This window comes from Neoarthrinium moseri, assembly GCF_022829205.1.
Source record: "Neoarthrinium moseri strain CBS 164.80 chromosome Unknown scaffold10_Wmoseri_CBS_16480, whole genome shotgun sequence".
NCBI classification, from domain to species: Eukaryota; Fungi; Ascomycota; class Sordariomycetes; order Amphisphaeriales; family Apiosporaceae; genus Neoarthrinium; species Neoarthrinium moseri.
Window position 1 is genome coordinate 562,232 of NW_026055124.1, and position 24,645 is coordinate 586,876.

Genomic DNA, 24,645 nt, shown 5'->3' on the forward strand with positions numbered 1-24,645 from the left:
ATGCGTACGAAGGACCGTACGAAAGAACGTAGAGAGAGCATCAGAACCACAACGACCACCGCTTGCCGGGACTGCATACAACCTACCTGGGTATGCTACTGAGCATCCATGACATAATCCACGACAACCAGGCTCTCATCACGGCGCTCATTCACTCTGGCCGAGTCGTGCCCGCCCTCCATCCCCAAATTTTACCCAAATTTTACCCCATCCCAGGCCCAGTAACGCCAGCAGGCCAGGTATCACGTATCTAGTAATCCATCGTCCACTCCTGCCCAGATCTCCCCCATCTGGCACACCTTGCCCGAGAGGCGTTATGTGACTGGCCCGCCTGCCTGACCCAGAACTGCCACCACGTTCCTGGCCAGCAGCGCGCAGCGGCCTGTTACCTGCAACTCTAATCGTCCTGTGCTCCATCGCCGATCCACACCACACCCCCCATCCCTCTCTCTCGCTCACTGTTTCTTCCCCGTGGATCACACCAGGGGTTTTCAGACCGCGAAATACCACTTACGATAGGACAAGCTGGCGAGTCTCAATCGGCCTCCGGTGATTCACTCAATCACCACCGACCCTCTGGAGGCGGCTTGTACAGTATACCAAGGGCCGAGGCGAATAGAGACTTCTAGGTTTCTCACCCGCCACCACCATGGAATCCAAGGACGGTGCAGACGAGCATCACAGCCCGCCAGACACGGCAGCGGCGGTAGGAGCAGCAGCAGCAGCAGCAGCAGCAGCACGATCAGAAAGCGCAGCGTCTTCGTCGTCGCCGTCGCCGTCCCCGCCATCGGCGCCGCGGGCCAACGAAGGCGAGCCGACGTCATCGGCGGAAGGAGCTGAGGAGGACTACGATGTCACCCCCCCCGCGACGAGACCAACCGCCCTGCCGCCGGCCGCCGTCGATCCCAACATCGACATGGCAGTTGACGGGCCAGTCGGTGCTGCGGCACCAAGTGTGGCTTCGTCTTGGAGCGCGACTTCGGATCGACAACTTGGATATGGGAGCGCTAGCAGCACCGCTGACCCTGCCGACCGTGTCTTCCCCATCCGGTCCATGGTCAGCGTTGACCAGTCGCAAACGACGCCATGGCCTTCACGCTTGTCAGGCGAGCAAGAGTACTTTTCTCGTGCTGACAGCGCATCCGGGCGTCGGCCCAGTAACATGCGACTCGACACGGATATTGAGGGTCTGAGACGCTCCGAAACTATGCCGGCCACCCCCGCGTCGTCGAGGCGAAAAAACACCGCCAGAGATCCTGAAGGCTCAAACCCGCCCACGGCTAGGAGGGGAAGAAAGAGTACATTATCGGAATCAGTCGGGAGTCCCACCAGCGACAGTCACATGCCGAACATGTTCAATGACCACTCTTCGAACGGCGATTCGGAATCTCAGCACGGATCGGTTCATGCAGCCGATAATTCCTTTGGTGGCCGTAGGACGCCAGGCGAACTCAGTGAACAGCTATATGCCACACGCTTCAAGCACGTCAAGACGGATGACGGGCATTGTGTCATTACGGGCAGAGATGGGACTTTGCAGCATTGCGAGGATGAGCCCATTCATACGCCAGGCGCCGTGCAGTCCTTCGGGCTATTGGTAGCCTTGAAGGAAGAGAGCGATGGCCGTTTCACCGTCCGGATCACCAGTGAAAACGCCGGCCGTGTCATCGGGTACTCGCCGCAACAACTCTTCAGACTCAACAACTTTCTGGATTTATTCAGCGAGGAGCAGGCAGACAACATACTTGATCATATCGACTTTATTCGGGACGAAGATGCTGATGTGGCTACAAATGGGCCCGAAGTCTTCAGTGTTTCAGTGCGTCCCCCGGGAACCAGAAGCGTAAGGTTATGGTGCGCCATGCACATAACCCCCTCGCATCCAGACTTAATCGTATGCGAGTTTGAACTGGAGGATGATCATGACTACCCTCTCCGTTCCGCTGATGACATGACACCCCCGGCCCCAGAGGATACGCTTTATCAGAACCCCACTCTGGAGGAGTTTACCGAAAGCACCGAAGTCAGTAGCAGGCCCCTCAGAGTCCTTCGAAGTGCTCGGAAGAAGCGAGGCGAAGCGGGTGCTATGCAGGTTTTCGACATGATGTCTCAGGTCCAGGAGCAGCTTGCCGCGGCCCCCAACCTCGAAAAGTTTCTGAAGATCCTCGTAGGGATCGTCAAGGAGCTGACCGGCTTCCACAGAGTCATGATTTACCAGTTCGATTCGTCCTTCAACGGAAAAGTTGTCACTGAACTCGTCGATCCCACCCAAACACGCGATTTGTACAAGGGCCTCCATTTTCCGGCGTCCGACATCCCTAGACAGGCTCGTGAGCTCTACAAGATCAACAAGGTTCGCTTATTGTACGACCGAGATCTAGAGTCAGCCCGCCTGGTCTGTCGGACTGTGGAGGATGTTGAAATACCCTTGGATCTCACCCATGCATACCTTCGAGCCATGTCCCCCATCCATCTCAAATACCTCAAAAACATGGCTGTCCGAGCGTCAATGTCCATCTCCATTAATGCATTCGATGAGTTGTGGGGCTTGATTGCCTGCCACTCGTACGGCAACCGTGGCATGCGGGTGGCATTTCCGATTCGGAAAATGTGCCGACTGATAGGCGATACGGCGTCGAGAAATATCGAACGGTTGTCATATGCTTCCCGCTTGCAAGCCAGGAAACTGATCAACACGGTTCCCACGGACAAGAGCCCCTCAGGCTACATCATCGCTTCATCTGAGGATCTGTTGAAGCTTTTTGACGCCGACTTCGGTATGCTGTCAATACGTGGCGAGACAAAGATTCTGGGAAAGCTTGAGAGGTCCTCAGAGGCCATTGCTATGCTCGAATATCTGCGGGTCCGCAAGTTTACATCGGTGGTGACATCGCAAGATATCAAGGATGATTTCCCCGACCTTCGCTATCCACCCGGCTTCACTGTTGTGGCTGGATTGCTGTACGTTCCACTGAGCGTAGGGGGCCACGATTTTATCGTTTTCTTCCGAAAGGGCCAGGTAAAGGAGGTTAAGTGGGCCGGCAACCCCTACGAAAAAGTTATCAAGGAAGGGACGTCAGAATACTTGGAGCCTCGAACAAGTTTTCAGGTGTGGCACGAGACTGTGCTTGGAAAATGTAGAGAGTGGACGGAAGAACAAATTGAGACTGCCGCGGTACTCTGCTTGGTCTATGGTACGATAGCACTCCTAGTCTTGCTCTTCCTATATACGTCCAGTGGCTAACTACTATACAGGCAAATTCATCGAGGTCTGGCGACAAAAGGAGCAAGCGTTGCAAAACAGTCGTCTCACACGGCTGCTTCTGGCCAATTCTGCACACGAAGTTCGCACGCCACTGAATGCCATCATCAACTACCTAGAGATTGCGTTGGAGGGGTCGCTAGATCAGGAAACCAGAGACAACCTGGCCAAGTCTCATTCGGCTTCTAAATCTTTGATATACGTCATCAATGACCTGCTCGACCTGACCAAGACCGAGGAAGGTCAAGAACTCATCAAGGACGAAGTACTGGATTTGCAGGCTTGTCTGAGGGAGGCCACCGAGCCGTTCAAAATTGACGCAAAGAGGAAAGGAATCGAGTATGAGGTCATCGAGCACCCCGGTCTACCTCGTTGGATTCACGGCGACCATCGACGAATACGTCAGGCGATTGTCAACATGACCGCAAATGCCATGGAGCACACAACTGAAGGTTTTGTGAAGGTCGAGGTCTTTGTGACGGAGGTTGATGGTACCAGGCTCAAGATTGAGATCGTTGTCCAAGATAGCGGACGAGGCATGAGTAACGAGAAGCTCGATGCTTTGTTCCGCGAGTTGGAACAAGTCACCACAGATGAAGACGAAGGCAGGAGTCTGGAAGACGAGATGGAGAAACCACGTTCGGAACGCACTCTTGGTCTCGGACTTGCTGTTGTAGCGAGGATCGTTCGGAACATGGATGGCCAATTACGCCTTAAATCCGAGGAGGGTATCGGATCCAGATTTGTCATCCAGCTGCCACTTGAGATTCCGACCCCTGAGTCACTCGAACAAGCCGAGGCTGGTGAAACAAACAAGACTCAGAAAAGTACACACTCGATCGCTCCCTCTGTCACTAAGTCTCTACCTCCCGTGGAGGATGGCGAGGTTACTCTGGTCGATCGGGGTGCGATCAATACTCATCCGTCGATGCAGTCACTCAGAGAGCGAAAGAGTTTCGACGAAGCTAGTAGCGTGCAGAGCCTGAAAAGTGGTACTAGCATTGGTAGTGGCGGCAGCAATAGGAGCGACGCTGATCGCCTTATTGATGCTTTACAGACCCCCCTCCCATTCGGCGAAGGAGAGCATGGAGGTAGCGCTGGTTTGCGACGTCATCCTTCAAAAGAATCCTCACATTCTCACCGTTACTCCAACAGCAGTATACGTTCGTTACCTGGGGCCGCCGCATCGGTCGAAACGCGTCCTTCCCCGCCAGGAAGATCATTCACATCTCCTCCAGGGGAAATAGCAACGTTGTCTGCCGGCCCTGAGAGGACACAAGTTACCGACTCAAAGACGCCAGTTGCACCGATCAAGATTCCGGACGAGTACCAAGATCTCCCATCGTCCAATCCCCAGGTCGAGCAATCTTCTCGAGTACTTTTTGAACTTCCGGACAAGAGTGAGACAGAGCAGAAACCAAAAGACAATTCGCCGCTTGCCGGGTTTTCGGGGAAATTGCAAGTCCTCATAGCAGAGGACGATCCTGTCAATATGAGGATACTCCGAAAGCGGCTCGAGAAGACTGGACACGAAGTCTCCCATTCGGTGAACGGAGAGGATTGCGCAGCTGTTTACAGTGAAAGACCTCAAGATTTCGATGTCATCTTGATGGATATGCAGGTACGTGAATTATTACTTTGGGCATTATGGTCCTGGGTGCGTCACTAACAACTTCCTCTAGATGCCAATAGTGGATGGTCTGAATAGCACCAAGATGATCAGATCTTTTGAGCAATCAGATAAGTGCCCGGGTCTGTCCACACTCGGAAAGTTTCAAGGCCGAGTGCCTATTTTTGCCGTTTCGGCATCCCTCGTGGAACGGGAGAGGCGCACCTACATCGATGCCGGATTTGATGCTTGGATTCTGAAACCTATTGATTTCAAGAGGTTGAACACCCTGCTGGCTGGCATCACGGATGATGACGTGCGCGACGACTGCCTGTATGTGACAGGGCAGTGGGAACGTGGAGGCTGGTTTGGAAGCCGCAGCACATCCAACGATGTCACACCAATGGGACCTGACCATGAGCGCGAGCTTACTTCTCCGGCGTAATCGAGCTCACGATCCTACCTGCGTAGTTCCCCTGGCACCCTACTACTCACCTTACACCCAATCCGACCACTATATATATATATATATATATAAGGATGCCTACTCTTCATGCACCTTACAGCGTAAAGGTGGCTAGCCAGATACGACGGGCCGCATTTGCCGACGACACAAGAGTGGCCATCCCAGCCCTCTATACACCCTTTCGAATATTACAAACTTACTATTATTCTGATTATAGAGGCGTCTGCCTTCTTTTGCATGACGTAGGGATGGAAAAATTAAAGGTGCAGGGTCCTGGCGTTGAGGTTGGAATTCGAGCAACGGCATTGCTTGCCCTCGAGCAGGCAATTTTTTCTCTCTCCTTTTTTGTCTTTTTCTTTCGTACATGAAGGTTACGGTTAGATTCTGGGGCAACCATGTCAAAGTACACGCATTGCATGGAGTTTGGATTTGGGAGGCATGGGGTATACCCGAAGGAACACGCTGGGGTTACCCGGTTCGGAACTTGGTAAGCGGCTAGGTAGGGTTGGGTGCCGGTGAAGAACGTTGACAGTACATATTACGAAAGAGACCAAGCAAGGCGGGCGCACGCATATCTGACGCTGTAGAGTCCTGACTCCCCCAACAAGGCTTGGACAGAACACCACGTGGCGAAGAGATAGACGCCGGTCGCTTGAAAATAGCGCTACAGAATATCAGTACAGTGTAAAACACATCGTGACAAATCATCGTCGGATAGATTTAACGTCCTATGACATGCGTTACCTGGTCTAGCTTATAGCAAGCTCTGCTGTCAGAGTTTGGATCGATTTCAACCGCCGCTATCGAACACCATATACTTACTATGTATGCCTACTGCCTTTTGCCGGCAGGTAAACGAGGCATTGTTTAATATGACCATAGACTGGGGACAGCGTTCCGCCAACCACGTGCAATAATAACGTGCCAGAATCTCAGTCGACAGATAGGCTTGTCACTTGTGAAGATGCAGCCTACAAGGCACCGATGATCGGATGCACATTCATGAGCCAACAAGAGCATCGGCCTGGTCCACAGAATACATATATATGCCGCCTGGTTTGCGCCACGCTGTTAACGGGAGGGATTCGTGTGTTTGAGAGTTGCAGTGGTAATACCAAATCACCTCAAATATCCGTCTGGCATCAGTTGGTTCCAATGAAGAGCCGGCGGAGACCATAGAGCAAGTCCCTAGGATCCGGCGAGCAGTTAGGGGAGCTGTTTGCGATTGTGAGATGTGGGCGTTCATAGCCCATTGGATTTCTTCATCTTCCTCTTCTATCTACATGGCTCATTACGGCATTCTATCCTGGTCTTGTCCCAATATAACTAACATCCCATCCATCTCGCTCATATACACATAAAACTCTTTTTCCCCCTCGCCTCACAGAATACATGACTGGAAAGCTCCCAACGCTGTGCGATGACATACGTCAAAAGATTCCCGAGGAAAACAAATACCCAGAAAGCCCCCCCGTCCCGAATAACGCCGATGCCCGGTCATGATGCTCTTTCTGCTCCCAAGTTGCGCGTTGCTACTCGGACCGCTATGCCAAGGATAACACAAAAATATAAGACTGTGATGCTGGGGTGCTCATAGATCCCACCTGGAAAACCACCCCCTTGCTAGATCATGCTTCGGCGACCACCATCGTCCGCAGGCAGAGACACCTGAAGCCAGAGGATGGGGGATCGCGACGCAAATGCAGAAACCAAAAAGAACACGGCATGGGCCATGACAGTGCGCCCAGCTGGCCCACAGGCCCACCCACTCCCCCTACTCGGCTGCTCAGTCGGCCAGCTCGTCGTCGGTGCTGCTGCTGGCGCTCGTGGTGGTGATGGAGCCCTGCTGGCGGGCCATGTGGACGAGGCGGTAGATGCCGAAGGCGATGAGGGCCAGGACGATGAAGAGGATGATGATGATGATGGCGATGACGTCGTTCTGCTTCATGGCTGCGGTGTGTGCGTCGGTTGTGTCTGCCCCGGGTTGGGATATGTGCGCAAGTCGCCGTAGCCGTGGCCGTCTAGCTAGATGAGACCGAACTGACTGACTGACTAGCTGGCTGGCTGGCTGACTGACTGACTGTCCGCAGTTTGCGATGTGACAGACAGGAGGCTAAGAAGATCGAGCACAGCGGATGCTCTGGGAGATGGCGGTTATCACGACGACTGATGGATCGGTCGATTGAAGCCCCAGGTTGAATGCGGCTGCACCACGGTAAGGTGGGCGATGTGGTATAGTTGGGTGTGTGTAAGTCGTGAGCAAAAGCGTTGCGAAGACCGGGGCTCGTGTCCAAAGCCAACTAGATGCAACTTCGATTGGCAGCTGATGTCATAAAACTGATATACAGACAGCACAGCAGATGGATCAAGGAAGTCGTTCAGAAATCTTCGTCTTCTTCTTCAGTGTATGCAGAAAGAGAGAGGGAGAATGGGTGTGTAATGTGTGTGCCTGCATGCGCAAGCCGGGCGCCCATTAATATGCGGGTTGCCCCGCCATTAATCGCCAGTAAATAAATGGCTGGTGGCAGGAAAAGTGCCAGAATTGGAGGGAGGCTGGTGAATGTGAGAGCGCGACAGGGGTCCAGTGCACGCTTGAGGCGAGGCGTGGTTGGCGACTGGGCGGCGCCAATGACGGAGCTTGAGCAGGGGCCCGCGACGAGCTCTTTAGCGGGTCCCCAGGCTTTGCCAGGGACGTCGAGCATTGGAACTCGACGGGTCGGGCCCAACCCAATGTCCAACGTCCAGCTTTGCCAGCAACCAGGGCCCGGCCTAAGCTTCCTGCCCGGACTTTGGAGAAGGACGGGGGCTCCACTTGAGCTTCTTGCCCGTTTCGCTCGTGGCGGAGAGCTGTTGGACCCAAGGCAACGGGAGCTAGAAACGACGAAGAAAAAAAAAATGTTGTTTGTTGCCAACACCGATGCTGCAACTAATCCAGTATCGATCGAACATGCTGTAGTAAATCCCTCTGTCCATCCTTTCATTCATACATCTGTACACACCTGATTGATCGATCCCGGATCTGCGTTATGATACAAGCCGTGACGGAAATCCATATGCATGCGCAAGAATCGTGTTGCCTCGTCGTGTCTCTATAGACAAAGACAAGACCATGAAAACCCAAGTAACGCCTCCTGGGCTTGCCTCGCATTGCATCGCAATGCCAGCAAGCAATTCCTCGCTGACGCCGGCCCCAAATCAAAATCAGAAGACGGGAATTGTGTCTCGTTGGATCGGCCACCATCAGAACACACAGCTACCCGTCCAACACCAGCACTGGCTAAATCCCACGTCCCTGCTCAGCCATCAATGTCCCCCGGCGTCTTGACGATCTTGACATGTTGCTCGTAGAATTGCAGCATCTGCAGAGCCTCGTTAGTTATGGGGCAAGAGCATCGGGCAATTGTTGGTTTCACCCGCATGCGCTTGCTTACCTTTTGCGGACACCGCGAATAGACAATCTTGGTGTCGTGCTGCGTCTTCTGGCCATTCGTCCACGTCAAGTACACCGTCAGCCTCCCCGTGGTCTCGTCGTGGCAGGCATCTATCGAGGACACCATGTCCTCCCACGATCCGGCGGGCGGCGTCCAGGGTTTGCCGGCGCTGGCCGGAGGCGTGGCCGAGGCCGGGTGACTTCCGCGTTTGCTCTTCTTGGCCCCGTTGGTAGGTGTATCTGCCCTTGCCGGTCGGCCGCGCTTCTTGCCCTTGGCCGACTGCGCCAGTATCGCTTCGCGGCCGCCGACCTTGGCCAGGTACTCGTCTAGGATCACCGAGGCGTTCTCTCTGGGCGGAGGGGCGCGTCGTATTAGCCATGTTGACATTTCCCCGAGGATTTGGGGTTGCATGGACGCCTGCATACCTTAGGTTCTCTTCATCCTCCAACGTCTGGTCGGCCTTGTCCTCGTAGCCCTCCCACTTGACGCGAAACTTCAGCTCGCCCTGTTTCAGTGTAAGTAGCCGGCGCAGGGGATAGAGAGCCAGGTCCGATCTTATCTCACCTTGAGGACGACGTGATCGACAATCTTTTCCACAACGAACCTGAAAGAGCACATGCGTAAGTAAAATGTGGCCTCTAATATGGATCATGTGCTGGCATCGTACTCGTCGTCGTCCATATCCTCTTCGTCCTGCTCGTCTCCGTCTTCGTCTTCATCCTCGTTCTGTCCGTCTTGGTCGTCGTCCTGCACATCGCCCTTGACCGGGGTCGTCACCTCGTCACCGTCCTGCTCGCGCTTGGCGGGGCGCCCGCGCTTGGTCTGGATGGGCACCTGGACCTCGGCCGCGTCGGACGCTTCGTCGTCGCTGATGGCTGCGCGGATATTAGCCAGCCATCTGAGAAAGGAACTCATTGCTGCTGCTGCGTTGGTGGGTGGGCGAATTGGGCGGGCGGGTTGGGACGGGGGTGGCCGCGGCCCAGGGTTTGGCTCGGGACTTGGGCAAAGTTTCTGGTCGCAAATCACCTGCACTCACTCACCCGGAGGCATCCTGTAGGTATTCGCAGGGCGGTCGGCGGCGGTTGGTGGGGGGACGCGGGGGTTTCGCAGGCGGGAAGGGGGAAGGAAAAACGGACGGGAAGAATAGGAAGAAGAAAGAGTCGTGCAGACCGGCGTAGGTGAGCGAGGCCCCGCGAATGTGTCTGGTAGGTGGGCGTTTGGCGCAAGGTTGCCAATTGAGTGACATAATTCACACCAGAGCTTCGCGATCGTCTCTCTGTTCCGGTCGCGCGACGCGGGACGGGGGGCTGCCGGTACGCCGAGTGCTGACGCGTGACGCCGGCTGTCGAAGCCGCCACGATCCCTGGGTTGTTGATTGACTGCACCGCCACATCAATTCAATGCGGGCTCTGGGGACGACAGGCGAATCATTTGTAGGTACGAGCAACACTCATCAGCCGTACGCAGCTCTATACTCGATTCCTTTCCCAGGGGACTTCTGCATTCGGTGTCTCTGTTTGTTCACATTGGAAATTATATTGCGCCTTTTTCCCGCAGCTGGGCTGGGGGTCATGGAGACCGACCAATACGTAGTAGTCTTCCCAGATTTGCTGCCTCATCCGTGACAAGGCCCCGGAACTGCCCTTTTCTCTGCATCGGAAAAAGCAATAATCTTCTTCACGCCCGTTATTTGAGAACCTATGTGCACTTTGTCTCCATCGTCGGGAGCGAGAGCAAATGGCTTGCTATTGCCATTATGATGATCATGCAACATATTAGAGAAGCCAGGAGTTCACAGCAAGGGAGAATATAATAATCTCGTCGAGCAAACAATCTTTCCGCCATCCGTACATCAGAACACGCTGCTCCAGACCACGGCCTGAACATCCTCCCCTCGCTCGTCCTGGAGATGACATCGGGCTTCGGAGCAATCAAGATGGCTAGAAAGGCTGAAGACAAAAGGCCATCATGCTCCACTGGACATTCATGTATTCTGATGCTGGGGCCCTAGGGTCATCGAGTCATCAAGTAGATGCGAACGGCGGATGACTTCGCCGGCGCTGGGCGCTGCGAGTTCCCACGTGTTCCCTCCGTTGCCACTGCTGCTTCTGCTGCTTCTGCTGCTGCCGCTCAGTGCGAGCACGCGACAAAAGGAATCATTGTGTGTGGGATGAACAGCTGCGCAGCCCGGGAATAAGGCTTGCAGCATCTGGTGAGACCCGTTTCACCGACCAAGTGTTGCTGTCTAAGACCACAACTTCCTTCCGGAAGCCCGAGGGAGTTGCGTGCAGCTTTTTTTTCTTGCTGCAGATAATAAGTAAATGCACCTCTTCTGCAGGGGAGAGAAGAAAAAAAGGGGGCGAGCCTGGCTGGCTGGGCGGCACTGCTTCAGGTGAGCCCAACGCCATCTATTTCCAATTACGAATTCCACTCTGGGCTCTGCGGAGGATTGATGTCCACTATTGGGTGACTTGTCAGCTGAGAAGCAACTAGAGCTGAAGGCAAGGAGCTTTCGTGACCCAAACATCAATAGATTGGGCTCACTATGTAATGTTTGAGATCCATCCAATTTTCCGACCGGGGAAATCATACGAGGAGATCACGGCGGGGACTGTTCGCAGCTATAATCTTACTCGGCCAGTTGCTCAGTTTGCTGCAAACACGCAACGAGAATTACGGGTACGGGCGCAATTGGATTCCCACCCCTTCCCCCCCCCCCCCCCTGAATGCTGGCTAGAGACAATGGCTGCAGGATTCGTTGTCACGATGTTTTCCGACAAGTCATCGATGCTGTTTCCTCGCTGCATGAGCGGTTGAGGCAGTCGGGCTACGATGCACTTGACAGGCCTGAAGAGAACGCGTTCCCCTGGCCTGGTTGCTTGGCCTGCAGGTCTTCGCTGGAGGAACCCACCGATCCCCCGTCGCCGAAGCTTGGTCCCCCAATCGCTGGCGGCCGGGTAGCTCTGGGTGGTGCCGCGGTCGATCCGCCAGGCACTAGGCCAAGCACAGCGAATGGCAGCAGCCCATACCCCGGGGATCCTGTAGTTGAGGTACCGGACCCTAAGATAGCTGCCGTAGCCCGCCCATGCTATGGTACATGTTACCCAGGTTGCGACGATTGTAGTTTATCACGAGTTGTAGGTAGTTACTTGGTGGCTTGGTCACAGCATCCAAGCACAACATTGTCTCCCGAGCACGTTTCGAATGAGCAAACGGCAGAGCATATGGTCCGCCCAGCCTTGATACATAGGAGCCCAATGCAGCGCTTCCTCTGCGAATCCTCAGGCGCCGCTGGGACGCTGTGGGGAAGAGGTGCCAACGAAGGGCTGAGAATGTGCTTCGAGGTCGAGAGTGACTTTCAACAGCCAGCCAGTCAGGGGCACCATTCCTAGGCTGGTACCGTGTAAACGGGCGACCTTGGACGAGCCGGAGCAGGAGCTCGAAAGACAGGGGAATTTGGAAGGGAGCCGTCGGTCGGCGATAGCGGCGCAATGGTCCATGTGTGACTGTGACGAACAACTAGCTGAACGGAAGTCGGCCGCGGTCATCTTTAAGTTGGTGTCCAAGGCCCGAGGTTTCTTGGTTCGGTCGAGGGAGGGAACAGCAGGAAATAACGTGGAACGGTGGGAAAGCAGGTGGCCACCAATTAACTACTGAGGTAGACGCTGTTCCAGCAGCTGTTGTCGTCCTGACTCCTGAATCCCCCCTTGCTTCGTCGTTCGTATGCACCAGGCAAGGAGACAAGACAGCGCGGCACCCCCGGCTTCGGATTCGTCGTCCAATCCTGCGGGACCTTTTTCTTTTCACTCGAATGAACAGTCTCCTCCTTCTCTCTCTCTTCCAACGGGGGATCCAGAAGCTTGAGACAGCATTTCCCTCGAGAGCCAAGTGGAAGCTTGGGTTTCCATCCAAGCGAACATCACCCAACCAGCACCGAAGGGGAGAGAAGCTTTAGGTTTGCCCACCTGGCTGATCCCGGTGCCCTAGCGCCCCTAGCGCCCTGGAGCCCCAGCAGCCCGCCAGCCCGCCAACGAACGCTACCCCTTCTAACTTAGCCCCCCCTGGACCAAATCCCGTCCCCCGTCCCAGGCCCCAGAAATCCCCGACTGCAGAGAGAGAAAAAAAAAGTTCCAGGGACACAGGCTCATCACAGCTGTGGCCGTAGACCTCCGCGTCTGCGTCTGCTGCAACCCAATCTTACCGCCGTTTATGTCTGTTTTCCTTCACAAAGACCCATCCTAGCACGTGCTTCCATTTCTTGTACTCTTTTCCACGGCAGATTGGGGGAGATCGAGGTTGATGCAAGACGACAGCAGATCAGGGAAGAGCAGCAGCTGAGAGTGTGAGAGAGAGCAAGAAGAGAGGAGCGTGAAGAGACGCGGATGGAGGACAGAGAGCTTGCTGGAGACTCCCTACTGCCCGGCCGTTGATGGTTGATACTATATACCTTTCCTTTCTGTTCTGTTCTGTCCATTCGTTTCCGCCCACGCTTTCAACCCACACCTGAACGCTTTACCAACCGCAGCCATGTCCGAAGAAGGCGTCAACGCCGCCAACACGGATTCCCCTGACGCCTCCAAGACCCATGCACCCAAGGACAGGAACTGCCCCTACTGCGGCCAGGCCTTCACCTCGTCCTCGCTCGGCCGGCATCTGGACCTGTACATCAAGGAGAAGAACCCCAAGCCGGCCGATGGTATCCACGATGTCGAGGCGATCAAGAAGCTGCGTGCTGGCATCACCCGCAGGCAGCCCCGAGGCTCCCTGGCCAGACGGGATGCATCCACCCCGGGCACCCCCACGGGCTCGACGCCGACTGCGGCGAGGAAGAGCCCGGAGCTGAGGCAGCAGCAGCAACGCTCGTCCGTTCCGAAGGACGGGCAGTTCGTGGTCGACCGGTCGCCCGTCTACCCCTGGCAGCTCCCAACGTGGGAGGCCACGGGGGTCATCAACGACCTGCCCACCAACAACGGGGACCAGTCCCAACCGGGAGGCTGGGATGAGGGTACAGATCAGGCCAGAAGAGCAAGTGCACAGCAGCAGCAGCAGCAGCAGCGTGCTCCGAGCAGAATGGCCCAGAAGCAACAGCTGGATGCGAGGCAGAAGCTGACGGATGCTGTTGACACGGCGAGGGCAGCCGAGCTGGCGCTAAGGGAACTTTTGAGCTCGTGGAGAGCAGCCAAGTCAGTTCATTTCCCCTGTCTACTTGTCTGAAGACATTGTGAATTTGGAAGCCGTGTGCTAATGTGAAATTGCGATCATTCTAGACAGCAGATTGACATGAACTCTGTGCCCTTCGATTTCGACCCCCTGTCTCTCGACTTCCCTGCGCTTACTCTCCAGTGCCTCCAACCACCACCGACCTTGTTCTCTTCAACCCCTATCCCGACGTCAACTTCGTGGTCGATACAGCCGCCCGCACAGAAGCAATACGATGCTCTCGTTGCATTTTTTCAAGACGAGTTCAAGAAGTGGAGGATTGCTTGTGCAGCCGCTACCACCGCCATGAGTGAGGACTTGACATATCCTCCGTCGCAAACCCAGTTTTATATAGATGGGAAGGAAAGCGTAAAGAAGGCTGAGAAGGCCGCCGCCAATCTGGAGAAGCAGGTCAATGAGCACCTACAGTCAACCTTTGCCGCATGGGAACAGATCGGTCAGCAGAGACAGCAAGAACTTTGGACTCTGGAGTTGGCCAGGAGCGTCGGTCGGAGACAGAAAGACGTCGAGAAGCTGAAGCAGACGCAACATTCGCTCAAGCAGGAGAAGACGAACCTCCAGTCCCAGATCGACCAACTCAACCGTCTTCAACAGCCCCGAGAATTCAGGGCCATGCCGCCCGCCACTATTCCTTTCGATCAGTCGTATATCTCTTTTGTCTTGGGCCTGGGTGTTGAGTCCGGCGCCAAAGCAGTAGGTCTGAGCATGGAGGACCGCCACGTCGACACCGCCACTCTTGTTCAGCGCGCAATCGAGCGATGGAAGAGCGTCATCGTGTCTACGAGGGCACCTGGCATGAGCGGCCAAAGATCCCTGGACCAGGCTGGTTCGGCGCCATCTTCGGCCTCTACGCCCGCGCCAGTGCAGAATACCGCAGCTGCCGCCCCGACCCCTACCCCTACCGCAACAAGCCAACAAAGACCGGCGGCACCCGTTCAACAGCAAACTCAGTCGAGACAAGTGTCGGCTGCTACTACCGGCCCTTCAACCGACTCCAGGTCAACTACTACGGCCACCACTTCAACATCGGCCGCCAACGACGAGGTCAGTGATGAGGACGCGGATGCAGAGATGGAGGACGATGACAGCTATCCGCAGCCTACGAACGCCCATATGGCGGCTAAAGCTACCCAGCAACAGCAGCCACTTCAGAAACTGCAGATACCGCGGACACGGGACCACGCTCAACGGAACAATGCGCAATTTGCTGTTAACGGCGCAAGTACCATGGCTGCCAACCAACAACGCATGAACATGGCTAGACCTATGGCGAACATGAACTCAGGGGTAGCCGGGATGCAGCATCAGCAACAAGTTCAGAATCAACAGAGAGTACAGCAGCAAGCAGCTATGAAGAACGACTATGGCACCCCCGTCCAGGGGATGACCAGTAGCGAGCCCATGGATATGTACTAGGAAGTTGTACTCGGAAGGGTTGGGTGGTTTTTGGTGTCTAAAATTAGCATAGAAAATGGGGGGGGAAGAGGTCTTAGGAACATTGATCTCCCAACTGAGCAAAGCGGGAAAATTGTGTGCGTCATGCTAGCGATCAGCCAAATCTAGTTCTGCTATATTGGCGTTTGGCCCGTAGCTTTAAATCGAGGAAATTTCAAACACTTCGTGGTTGCAGGTGACTATAATTGGAAGGATATAGCCTGTGGTTCAGAGACTAAGCAGCATGCCGAAGTTCGAAGAGATGCATTTCTCTTTGTTTGGCCAACAAATTGGTAGGTTCTTGGGTAAGCAATAAGCACAGTGAATTCATTCTCATATATGACCATGGATTTCAGCTGTGCTGGAAATACTTCCCGAGTGACCGTTCTACGTCTCGTTTGTTTCTTGCTGCTTGCTTGAAGATTTCACGAAGTATATTTGTGTTACGCCATTAATTGGTCGTGTGCTGAAAACGGGAGATTTGCACCAGACAACAAAGAGGGCGAAATCAACAATGACTCCCAGGGAATAGAGACGAGGAGAACGAGGAGTGGGAGCAGTCTCTCGATCTTAAGTTATCGACAGAATGCATTGCTGCACATTCCATTCGGCGGGAAACAAGTCGCATTAGTAGTGCTGAAGTTCTATAACGCTTGATACAAGTCGATTTACACCCTGATAGTTTCCCCCCTATCTATACAAACTGGTTAGCATGGCCGGACCATGGATACCAGTCCCAGTTGTCGTCGCGGGCATGGCTCCTTACACAGTTGTGCCCCCATCCCCGCCGGTGCCCTTACCCGCCAATTTCGCCCGATGGGATGCTCCCTGGCCCTTCACGGGCAACGGCAACTGGATGAACGGGTGGACGCCGCAGCTGACCATTGACCAAATCCAAGCCTTTCTGCGCGTCATCCGGGCGATCAGGAACGGCGAGTCCATGGGTTGGGATAACCCGGCATGGCGCCAGACGGCGTCGGAACGGCAGCTTACCGTCGCGCTCAACGCCATGAACTACCTCACGGCCGGACGCACCTCCGGCGGCCGCTGGGCCTACGTCTACGGCGTCACCACGGTGCTGGACTCCGGGCCCCATAGCAGGCCACGGGATATCGTCCTACCCCCTCGCGTCAGGCAAGACCTAGCGGCCCCCTGGAACACGACGTCGTTGGCATATAACGCGAACCATCAGAATATGTCCCGCTACCGTGCAGTCATCTTCATCCATAGACACAAGTCGTCGATCGAGCCGGGTGGTGTGAGCAGTTACAACACCCCGGTGTACTCAGTGACTATATGGTGTCGTCAGGTGGGTTTGCTTTCATTTACTACGATACCGTGCCACTGTCTACGCTGGAAACTATTCTCTTCTAAGAGCTTACAGTGCTAATGCAAGAAATCCAGAGAGCTCGGCTGGACTGGTTCGACACCGGCGTGGGCAGCGCAACCGAGCGAGTCAAACGGACGGTCGACATCAACAACTTCTGGCTCCGCGTGGCGACCAACTTCCCGGCCGGGGCCACGCCGCGGCCGAGCCTGCCCATGCTCACGCGGCACACGACGTCGCGGCTGACCGAGGCCGTCTTCAACCGGGCGTGGCAGTCGCCGGTCAAGGGCCAGACGCTGTGGACGGTGCTTGGCTGGACGCTGCAGACGCTGGCGTCGTCCGAGCACCCGGGCCCCGTGCTGGGGCCCGACAGCCCCTGGGACAGGATCGAGACCATGGGCGGGCTGCGCGCCCAGCAGATCCCGCGCTGGTACGTCTGCTTGGTCTTCCTGCTCTGGAACAACCGCAACCGGCCCGTCATGCCCGTCGCCATCCGCAACTCCATGCACACTGTCAACAGCTTCCGCGCCGCGTACGGCAACCTGGCCAACAAGCTGCTGAAGGACGGCGTCCGCGTCGCAAAGTTGGACTTCACGGGCGCCAACAGGATACCGGTTGCGAGATCCAACGCCTTGGTAGCATGATGAGATGTCGCATAGTGCTGGGATCCACCTGACAGGATGTGTCTCTGCCACCTTGCTCGGATCTTGAGCTTTAGGAGCGTATTATGTAGAGAATAGTCCTTGGATCTTGTGGGTTTAGAGGTGTTCCATTGGAACAACTGCCGGCAGAGCATCATGATGAGCGCTGCTATACTTTTGATAATGGTATAACGTTAACTTAGACGAATAAAGACATCACCATCTGAGGATTATCTCATGGTCAGGCGTTGGAGAACCTTCCTTATGGCATATTCTCATTAAGCAAGATATAAACTTGGACTTTACGCCTAGTAAGAGACGAAGGCCACGGTTTTCTATCCCGGTTTAGCCTATTCAATCCTTCCGCATTATATCAGGACCATAGTCGATTGGAATACAGCCCATAACTACTAGAAGGGTATAAATGACTCAAACTTAATTACTAAAAGTTATCGTATTCAACGTCTTCATTACCGGCGATTACAACACATTAAAACAATTGAGTTCACTTCACCCTACACCGCCAACCTTTACGTCATCCTTCAATGTCCAGAATCCATCTACTCTTCCTCCTCTTCGGCCGCCTTCTCGACCAGGAAGTAGCGGTCAGCACCAGTGTGAGCGTCCTTCTCATGCTCGACAGCCAACTTATTGAGATGGATGAGGATATTTTCCAGCCTGGTATCCCGGTAGTGGCGATCCTTACGACCGAGGTCGTTGATCCAGTCAACGCGCTGGAGGACGAAGTAGATGATGGCAATGAACACAGTGACACCGATGGAGTAGGCCCAAACGACGACGACAGTGACGATGTCGGTCCAGCCGTTCGAGGAGTTGTTGAACGCGGTCGGCGGCGTAGTCTCCATGACGCCACCACCACTGCCAGAGAGCCAGCCGAAGAGACAGAAGATGGTGGCTAGAATGTCAACACCGAGGATGGCGCCGACTAGTTGCCACGATGGCCAAGTCCGCCCACCACGCGTGACGAAGATCAGCCAGTTCTCTGTGAGGGCAACCTCCAAGAATAGCACCTCCTGGATTGAACCGAATCGTTGGATAATACCTCCACTACGAAGGAACATGGTGCCACGAGCGATCCAGGTCGCGGCGGCAAGTATCATGCCCAGAATGATACTGACGACCCAAATCTTCTTCAACTGCCACTCGACCGGACGGGGTTCCACGTGTGCATTGTCGTACGCAACCGCCACCGTTGCCAAATCAGCAAACAGTGCGATGAAGACAATGAGATCTGGCCGGATAGTCTCATTCAGAATGACCATGGATGTGGTTAGGTAAATCTCTAGGTGAAGGCACAGGGCAATACGGTATTGCACGTAAGCTTTCTATGAGATTGTTAGCATATATCTCTGATAGGCCCCTGCATGAACAAAGGCAATTCCATTTCACAACCCCCAGGAAAACTTACCATACGCTGGAAGATCTGACGGGACGTCTTGATGGACAGAATGATTGTGCTCAGACCAGGCGCCAAAAACACAATATCGGCTGCGGCTTGGGCAGCCTCAGAAGCACCTTCTACTGCGATTCCACAATCTGCCTTCTTGAGGGATGGAGCATCGTTGACACCTATGTAAATCACAGTCAGCCAACGTTGCCTCGCTTTGCTTAAGTCCGGCAGAATCATGAGTTTGTAAGAACTTACCATCACCAGTCATGGCCGTAAGTGACCCTCGCTGTTGTAGCATCTCTACAACGTTGTATTTGTGCTCCGGGAAGACCTCAGCAAAACCATCCGCACGCTCAACGAGATCATGCTGCACGGTTCCAGACAGGCCGCTCTGCATCAGCTTTGTCGAGTTGTAAACCTTGGTACCTAATCCTAACATTTTGCAAGTCTCCTTGGCAATGGCAAGCGCGTCACCTGTCAGCATCTTCACGGGGACGCCGAGTGCTTGGGCTTCGACAATCGTCTGGGCAGTGTCTTCGCGAGGCGGGTCAAACATGGACAACAGTCCCAGAAGGACCCAGTCTTCGTCGTTCTTCTTGTATGCCACACCCAACGAACGGAATCCTCGGCGGGCGAAGTCCCTCGCCTTGTGGTTGTATTCGGTGCGAATCGCTTCAGTGACACTGCTCAGCTGCAAAATCGCCTTGGGGGCTCCCTTCGCGCAGATGTAGCGGTCCTTCCCAAGTCGACATTCAGTGGTGATGCGCTTTGAGACAGGATCGAATGGAGTGAACTTGTCGGTTTTCCAGCCTTCACGAAGAATCTCGCGGGCCTTTGGGAATTTTTTCAACGTCAAAATTGTCACTTTGTCTATGGGGTCGAGAGATGCGATGTTGTGAGAGCTAGCAAGGGCTGCTACTGCCATCATCCAGTTGACATCCTGGCCCTCTGCCACGTACGGGTCGCGTAAACTCAGCTTATTAGCCGTCAGTGTTCCAGTTTTATCGGAACACAAGACGTTGACGCCCTAGGATGTAGTGTTAGCTACGCACATAGTTGCTGCATTTCAGAGTACTTACTGCCAGCGACTCGATGGCCGTAAGCTTTTGAACAATAGCCTTCTGTTTTGCGAGATACGCAGCACCAACTGCCAGCGTAGTTGTTGTAACGACTGGTAAACCCACGGGAACACCAATAATGAGGAGCACCAAAGCGTAGTGAAGCAAGGTCTGCACTCCAGGTGATGCAATAGGGATGTGGTGGAAGAAGCCTCCAATCCAAGCAACCAAGATCCAGAACATAACGAGAACGAGTAGGGTAGTACCAATACTATCCATGACAGCTTTGAAGTGGCCACGATCTTTCGTTCCCTGGACCAAGTTCGCCGTCTTGCCCACGAATGAATATCTGGCCGAGGTAGTGATGATAGCATATGACTTGCCGCGCTTACATCCGGTGGTGTAGTATACAATGTCTCCCATGTACTTATCGACAGCCAGCGACTCACCCGTGATTGCAGACTGATCACAAGCAATGAGAGGCTGTCCGAAATGAATTGACTCGTCGTCACTCTCTTCTGCCTTCTTTTCCTCGCCGTTCTTGCCTTTCTCGTCGCCGGGCTTGTCGTTGCCATTCGGCACTTCAGTCGGATCACTGTCGAACTTCTCCTCGTTCCTAAGCTGTATGAACTCATCGTAATCCTGAGGCCTGCTGTAGTCACAGATAAGCTGAGCATCACCGGGGATAGTTTGCCCTTCTTGTACGAGAACCTAGGTGATGATTTAGCACCGCTGCCGGTGGCGCCTTTCAGAAAACAAGAGAACTTACTATATCACCCGGTACGAGCTCTCGGGCCAGAATCTGCTGTTCTCTGCCGTCACGAACAACCATTGCCTTCATAGCGATGTCTCCTTTCAAGCTGGCCACGACGTCTGCAGCCTGTTTCTCCTGATAGAAACCGACAAAGGCATTAAGGCCCAAAATACCCAAGATGACACCGAAATCGATCCAGTCACCAAGACCTACGGCCAACAGAGCAGCAAGCTCCATAACTGAGGCATTTCATTAGATTGTGCTCTGAAAGCGACAGTAGTGACCAGTTGCATTAAATAGAGGCCTTACCGTAAAGAATGGGACCCTGGAAGTATCCAAAGATCTTGGCGAGCATGTCCTCCTTCTCAGCGGTGAGCTCGTTCCAGCCGAAGCGCTTGCGGCGCTCCTCCACCTGGCTGCTGGAAATACCCTGCTTGAGGTCTGTATTCAACCAATGGTCTGGTGGTTTTCCCTCATCTGAGATGGGGTTCTCATCAATCGTCTCAGGGGTAGACTTCCAGAACTGCCACCACTTCTTCGGCTTCCTGCTCGAGCCACTAACGCTCATCATTGAGGCCCGACGCTCGGCATCATAATTGGTGATGTACCGGTCAAGGGCCTCATACTCGGGCAAATCGCCACTGGCGCGGCCGGCAGCAGTGCTGGGTCGTGGTGTTGGAAGGTGGCCTGGGAACTTGATATGTGATTCATCTTGGCTGTTTCTCTTGGCCTCCTGGCTACCACTGTTGCTGCCGCTGGCCGCGGCCGGATTGGCCTCGGCGCCAGCATTGGCTTCGACATCCTGCTCCCCGGCGCCGTTGCTGTGGCGCTGCCGAAGGAAGGACATGGTGACAGATTACGATGAGCCGATAGCTGTGTGATGCTATCGACACAGCACAGCTCAGGAACTAGCTAAAGGCAATAGAGTCCCAACCCAAAAACACGACACTTCAAGAACAACAGTGTCAGCGGCTGCGGGTGACCTTAAAAGAGAAGCAGCAGAGCTTCTTGCTTGTACCATCCATCTCAAAGCCTTCTGGTCCTGTGAGGGGTTTCATCAACGGATGGTTCCTGAGCTCTCACGAGCCAGTGACGTAGGCGTGACATCCCATCCAATAGGCGGGGGCTCAAGAACGACCAACTCAATATACTTTGGAACGTCAGTAAGCCGCGCATGTGCACCCTCGGCCTCGTCTTTTCGGGTATAACGGATGGGGGACTTAGAGTTCACTTCCCCGCGACAACGAAAGCCAATTGCAGAGCTTGGTGTTACTTGACTACTCCAAGCAACCCCCGACCTACCCGGCTACCCCGAAAAGTCCTACAAGCTCCTGTGCTACCGGGCTGACACTCGTCATTGATTTGCCAGAGGATGCCCAGCATTGCGTATACTGCGCTTTGTCCAGGTGTTGTGGGGCCGGGAACCTTTACCTGACCAGAGAGCCCACCTCCCAAGCTTCTGATACACACATCTCTGTTAGTCTGCCATGGTACCTACACATAGTCAAGCATACGCCGATGATGCCGGCCATAATTAGCGATTAAATACATGCATGTTGATGTCGGGCGAAAGCCATGCTGCTGAAAGTTGACTGATTTGATCGGCCCGAGGAGCATACCCAATCAGGCCAATGTCTATAGCGTTGACTGGGATACAAACCTCTCACATAGAAGCGCTGCCAGGCAAGGGCTCACGCCCAGTGGTGCTGTAAAAAATCTTTCGTATTGCTGCAAGGTTTCTCAGAGGCCGGGAGTCCACCCCTTTGGTCGAAGCTTGTCCACGGTTTGTCGACCTAAACATCAGCTTTATTCGCGCAGACATGGGAATGCTGGCCAAGACCCCCTTTGGAATCCAAGCCGAATCCCCAAATATCACAAATCTCACTGCGTCACAAGTCATGCAGCATCAGGGACCATGCATTGCCTCCCGTGATCGACTGTCGCTGCGTGATTTTCCTGCATGAGGGTAATATTGGGTTGGGGTACATTTAGCAGGATGCTGTTCGATGCATCTAGTCCATGCAACTACACGTAGCCTATCAAAGCTTGGCTTTCCTGGAGGCATCTCTTACCTCCTGCATGCTTTTTAGGAGCGCATAGATACTTTGCAATCGCGGCATCTCAACGCCAGCTTGCCTCGCGATCCTCACCGGATTACCCAGAATGACCTCGAGCTCCATAGGACGCCCGGCTTCCCAGTCCAACAACATGCTTGGCTTCGCGCCTGCATTTCGCTCAGTGCTCCGGACGATCCGCTCTGGGGTTGCCAGGTTCTCCGGAAATGGCTTGCCGAGAATTTTTGGTACTGCGGTCCATATTTCGTTCATGATGCCCAGGATGTGTTCCCTCAACTCTGGATCTTTGAGCTGATCAGCGTTACCACGACCGCCAGATGCGACTGCCGTTGGGTTGAACGCCGCGTTGATGGTCAGTTTATGCCAGCGGATCGTCTGCAGCTCGAGTTCCGTATGTGTCTCGACGTCCTTGATTCCACCCAGCTCGGTCCACCACCGTGCAAGGTCGTCCATGCGCGCGTGCCCTTCGGTGAGCAGTCGCTTTGTGCCGTTGCTTGCTGGCCCATTGCCCGTACGCCCCTCGCCGTATGGTCCTAAGCTTATCCTGGTCCACCTGTTTTGCCGTATCGTGCCTTGCTTGATCTGCTCTGCGCTGACCACGGTCACACCACTGATGATGGGGTTCCGTGGGAAGCGTTTGCGGTACGGCTCCTCGACACCGACCCCATTCTGGATGAGTACTATGCAGGACTTGGCCGAGATGAGAGGCGCAATGAGTTGAGAGTCATCGGACTGATCAGGAAGGGCCTTGGTCGTGACAACAACGTAGTCCCATCCATCACGCGGAGCACCAACCCCGTCTTCCGACTTTGTTTCAGCCGCAGCTGTGACCGAAGGAAATACAGCATGCGGCGTGAAGTTGTAGTCTCCGAATGAATGGGTCTGGAGAGTGACCCCTGACTTAGCGATGACCGAGTAATTGGAACGCGCCGTCAGAGACGTATAGACACTGCTGGCGGGCTAGAGTATCTCATCGTCAGCGGTCTTTCCCAATCATGATGGACAAACAGAGAGGTCTTACGTGATGGAGTCGTGATGCGTAGAAGCAGCCCACCGCTCCTGCTCCGACAAAGAGGATGTGGACCGGCCTCAATCAAAGTCAATGCGCATGGCCAAATGGATACGGCAATTAAAAGGGCTATCCTACCTGGATTCAGCGCTAGATTGCATTATGACGCTGCTTGACAAGTTGACACCTCAGGTGTTCGATATGCTGTTGGAAAGCTAGATTTAATGTTGAGGCGATTGCGACATGGCCGGAGACAGCCGCCATGCATATGTTCCAAGTCCAGAGCGAGCTGCAAGGAGCTTGGGCCTTGATGGGCAGCTCTCAGACTAAAGTAGCCGAGGTCTGAGCTGCACAACCAACCAATAATAAGTTACAGCACCTCCCAATTCTCATTCTTGTAACAACTGCACACATTGAGTTGTTATTGATAATATCCTGAAAGTGCCAATGGCAATGGGAACTACTGTACACGATAAGGCCAACCAAATTTTTCACGCCCCACATTGCTCGACCTGCAGCTCTGCGTAATCAAAAGATTCTTTGGTAATGAGTGAACTAGTGTAGCGAGAAGAGGCGAAACACCCAATTATTGGACGTGAATGTCCTTCAGCAGCTGAATAATATGGCACATTGTTCGTTCTCGAATGTAAAGCAGCAAGGTCTATCACATCCCGACATACCCACGACATGGTATTCTGACTAACACAGACACGCATTGGAAAGCCTAGTTGACAGCTTTAGTTGACAGCTTTGACCAGGTGTGATTGATGCCCAACAACCAGAGCCAGCTCGAGGACGCCAAGGAGACATTTATACTTGGTGGCTGATGTCATTTCATGTGCATATCAAAAAAAGGAAGAACAAGGCCCTGAGTTTCCAATATGGTTCGACCTAACGATTCTGCCACTGTCGAATCAGAGGCGGCCAGACGCCGAAAGGGGCAAGTCG

General features: G+C 54.2%; 6 protein-coding genes across 6 annotated transcripts; 3 read left to right on the forward strand and 3 right to left on the reverse strand.

The window, feature by feature from the left end:
* Positions 1-649: 649 nt before the first annotated feature.
* JN550_004054 (uncharacterized protein) lies at positions 650-5,316 on the forward strand (the record flags this gene model as incomplete). The annotated part of the gene is made up of 3 exons (XM_049315527.1): positions 650-3,194; positions 3,256-4,883; positions 4,945-5,316. The coding sequence occupies 3 exons, from the start codon at positions 650-652 to the stop codon at positions 5,314-5,316; spliced, it is 4,545 nt and encodes a 1,514-aa protein (XP_049174076.1).
* A 3,317-nt stretch (positions 5,317-8,633) lies between these two features.
* Positions 8,634-9,386, reverse strand: JN550_004055 (uncharacterized protein; the record flags this gene model as incomplete). Its single annotated transcript, XM_049315528.1, has 4 exons — positions 8,634-8,696; positions 8,769-9,117; positions 9,194-9,273; positions 9,333-9,386. The coding sequence occupies 4 exons, from the start codon at positions 9,384-9,386 to the stop codon at positions 8,634-8,636; spliced, it is 546 nt and encodes a 181-aa protein (XP_049174077.1).
* Positions 9,387-13,295: 3,909 nt separating this feature from the next.
* On the forward strand, positions 13,296-15,404 carry JN550_004056 (uncharacterized protein; the record flags this gene model as incomplete). The annotated part of the gene is made up of 2 exons (XM_049315529.1): positions 13,296-13,951; positions 14,036-15,404. The coding sequence occupies 2 exons, from the start codon at positions 13,296-13,298 to the stop codon at positions 15,402-15,404; spliced, it is 2,025 nt and encodes a 674-aa protein (XP_049174078.1).
* A 730-nt stretch (positions 15,405-16,134) lies between these two features.
* Positions 16,135-17,393, forward strand: JN550_004057 (uncharacterized protein; the record flags this gene model as incomplete). Its single annotated transcript, XM_049315530.1, has 2 exons — positions 16,135-16,731; positions 16,827-17,393. The coding sequence occupies 2 exons, from the start codon at positions 16,135-16,137 to the stop codon at positions 17,391-17,393; spliced, it is 1,164 nt and encodes a 387-aa protein (XP_049174079.1).
* Positions 17,394-17,950: 557 nt separating this feature from the next.
* Positions 17,951-21,460, reverse strand: JN550_004058 (uncharacterized protein; the record flags this gene model as incomplete). The annotated part of the gene is made up of 6 exons (XM_049315531.1): positions 17,951-18,736; positions 18,820-18,980; positions 19,057-19,828; positions 19,881-20,570; positions 20,629-20,852; positions 20,923-21,460. The coding sequence occupies 6 exons, from the start codon at positions 21,458-21,460 to the stop codon at positions 17,951-17,953; spliced, it is 3,171 nt and encodes a 1,056-aa protein (XP_049174080.1).
* Positions 21,461-22,652: 1,192 nt separating this feature from the next.
* JN550_004059 (uncharacterized protein) lies at positions 22,653-23,858 on the reverse strand (the record flags this gene model as incomplete). The annotated part of the gene is made up of 3 exons (XM_049315532.1): positions 22,653-23,648; positions 23,710-23,776; positions 23,836-23,858. 3 exons carry the CDS (start codon positions 23,856-23,858, stop codon positions 22,653-22,655), a joined length of 1,086 nt encoding a protein of 361 aa, XP_049174081.1.
* Between the last annotated feature and the right edge of the window lie 787 nt (positions 23,859-24,645).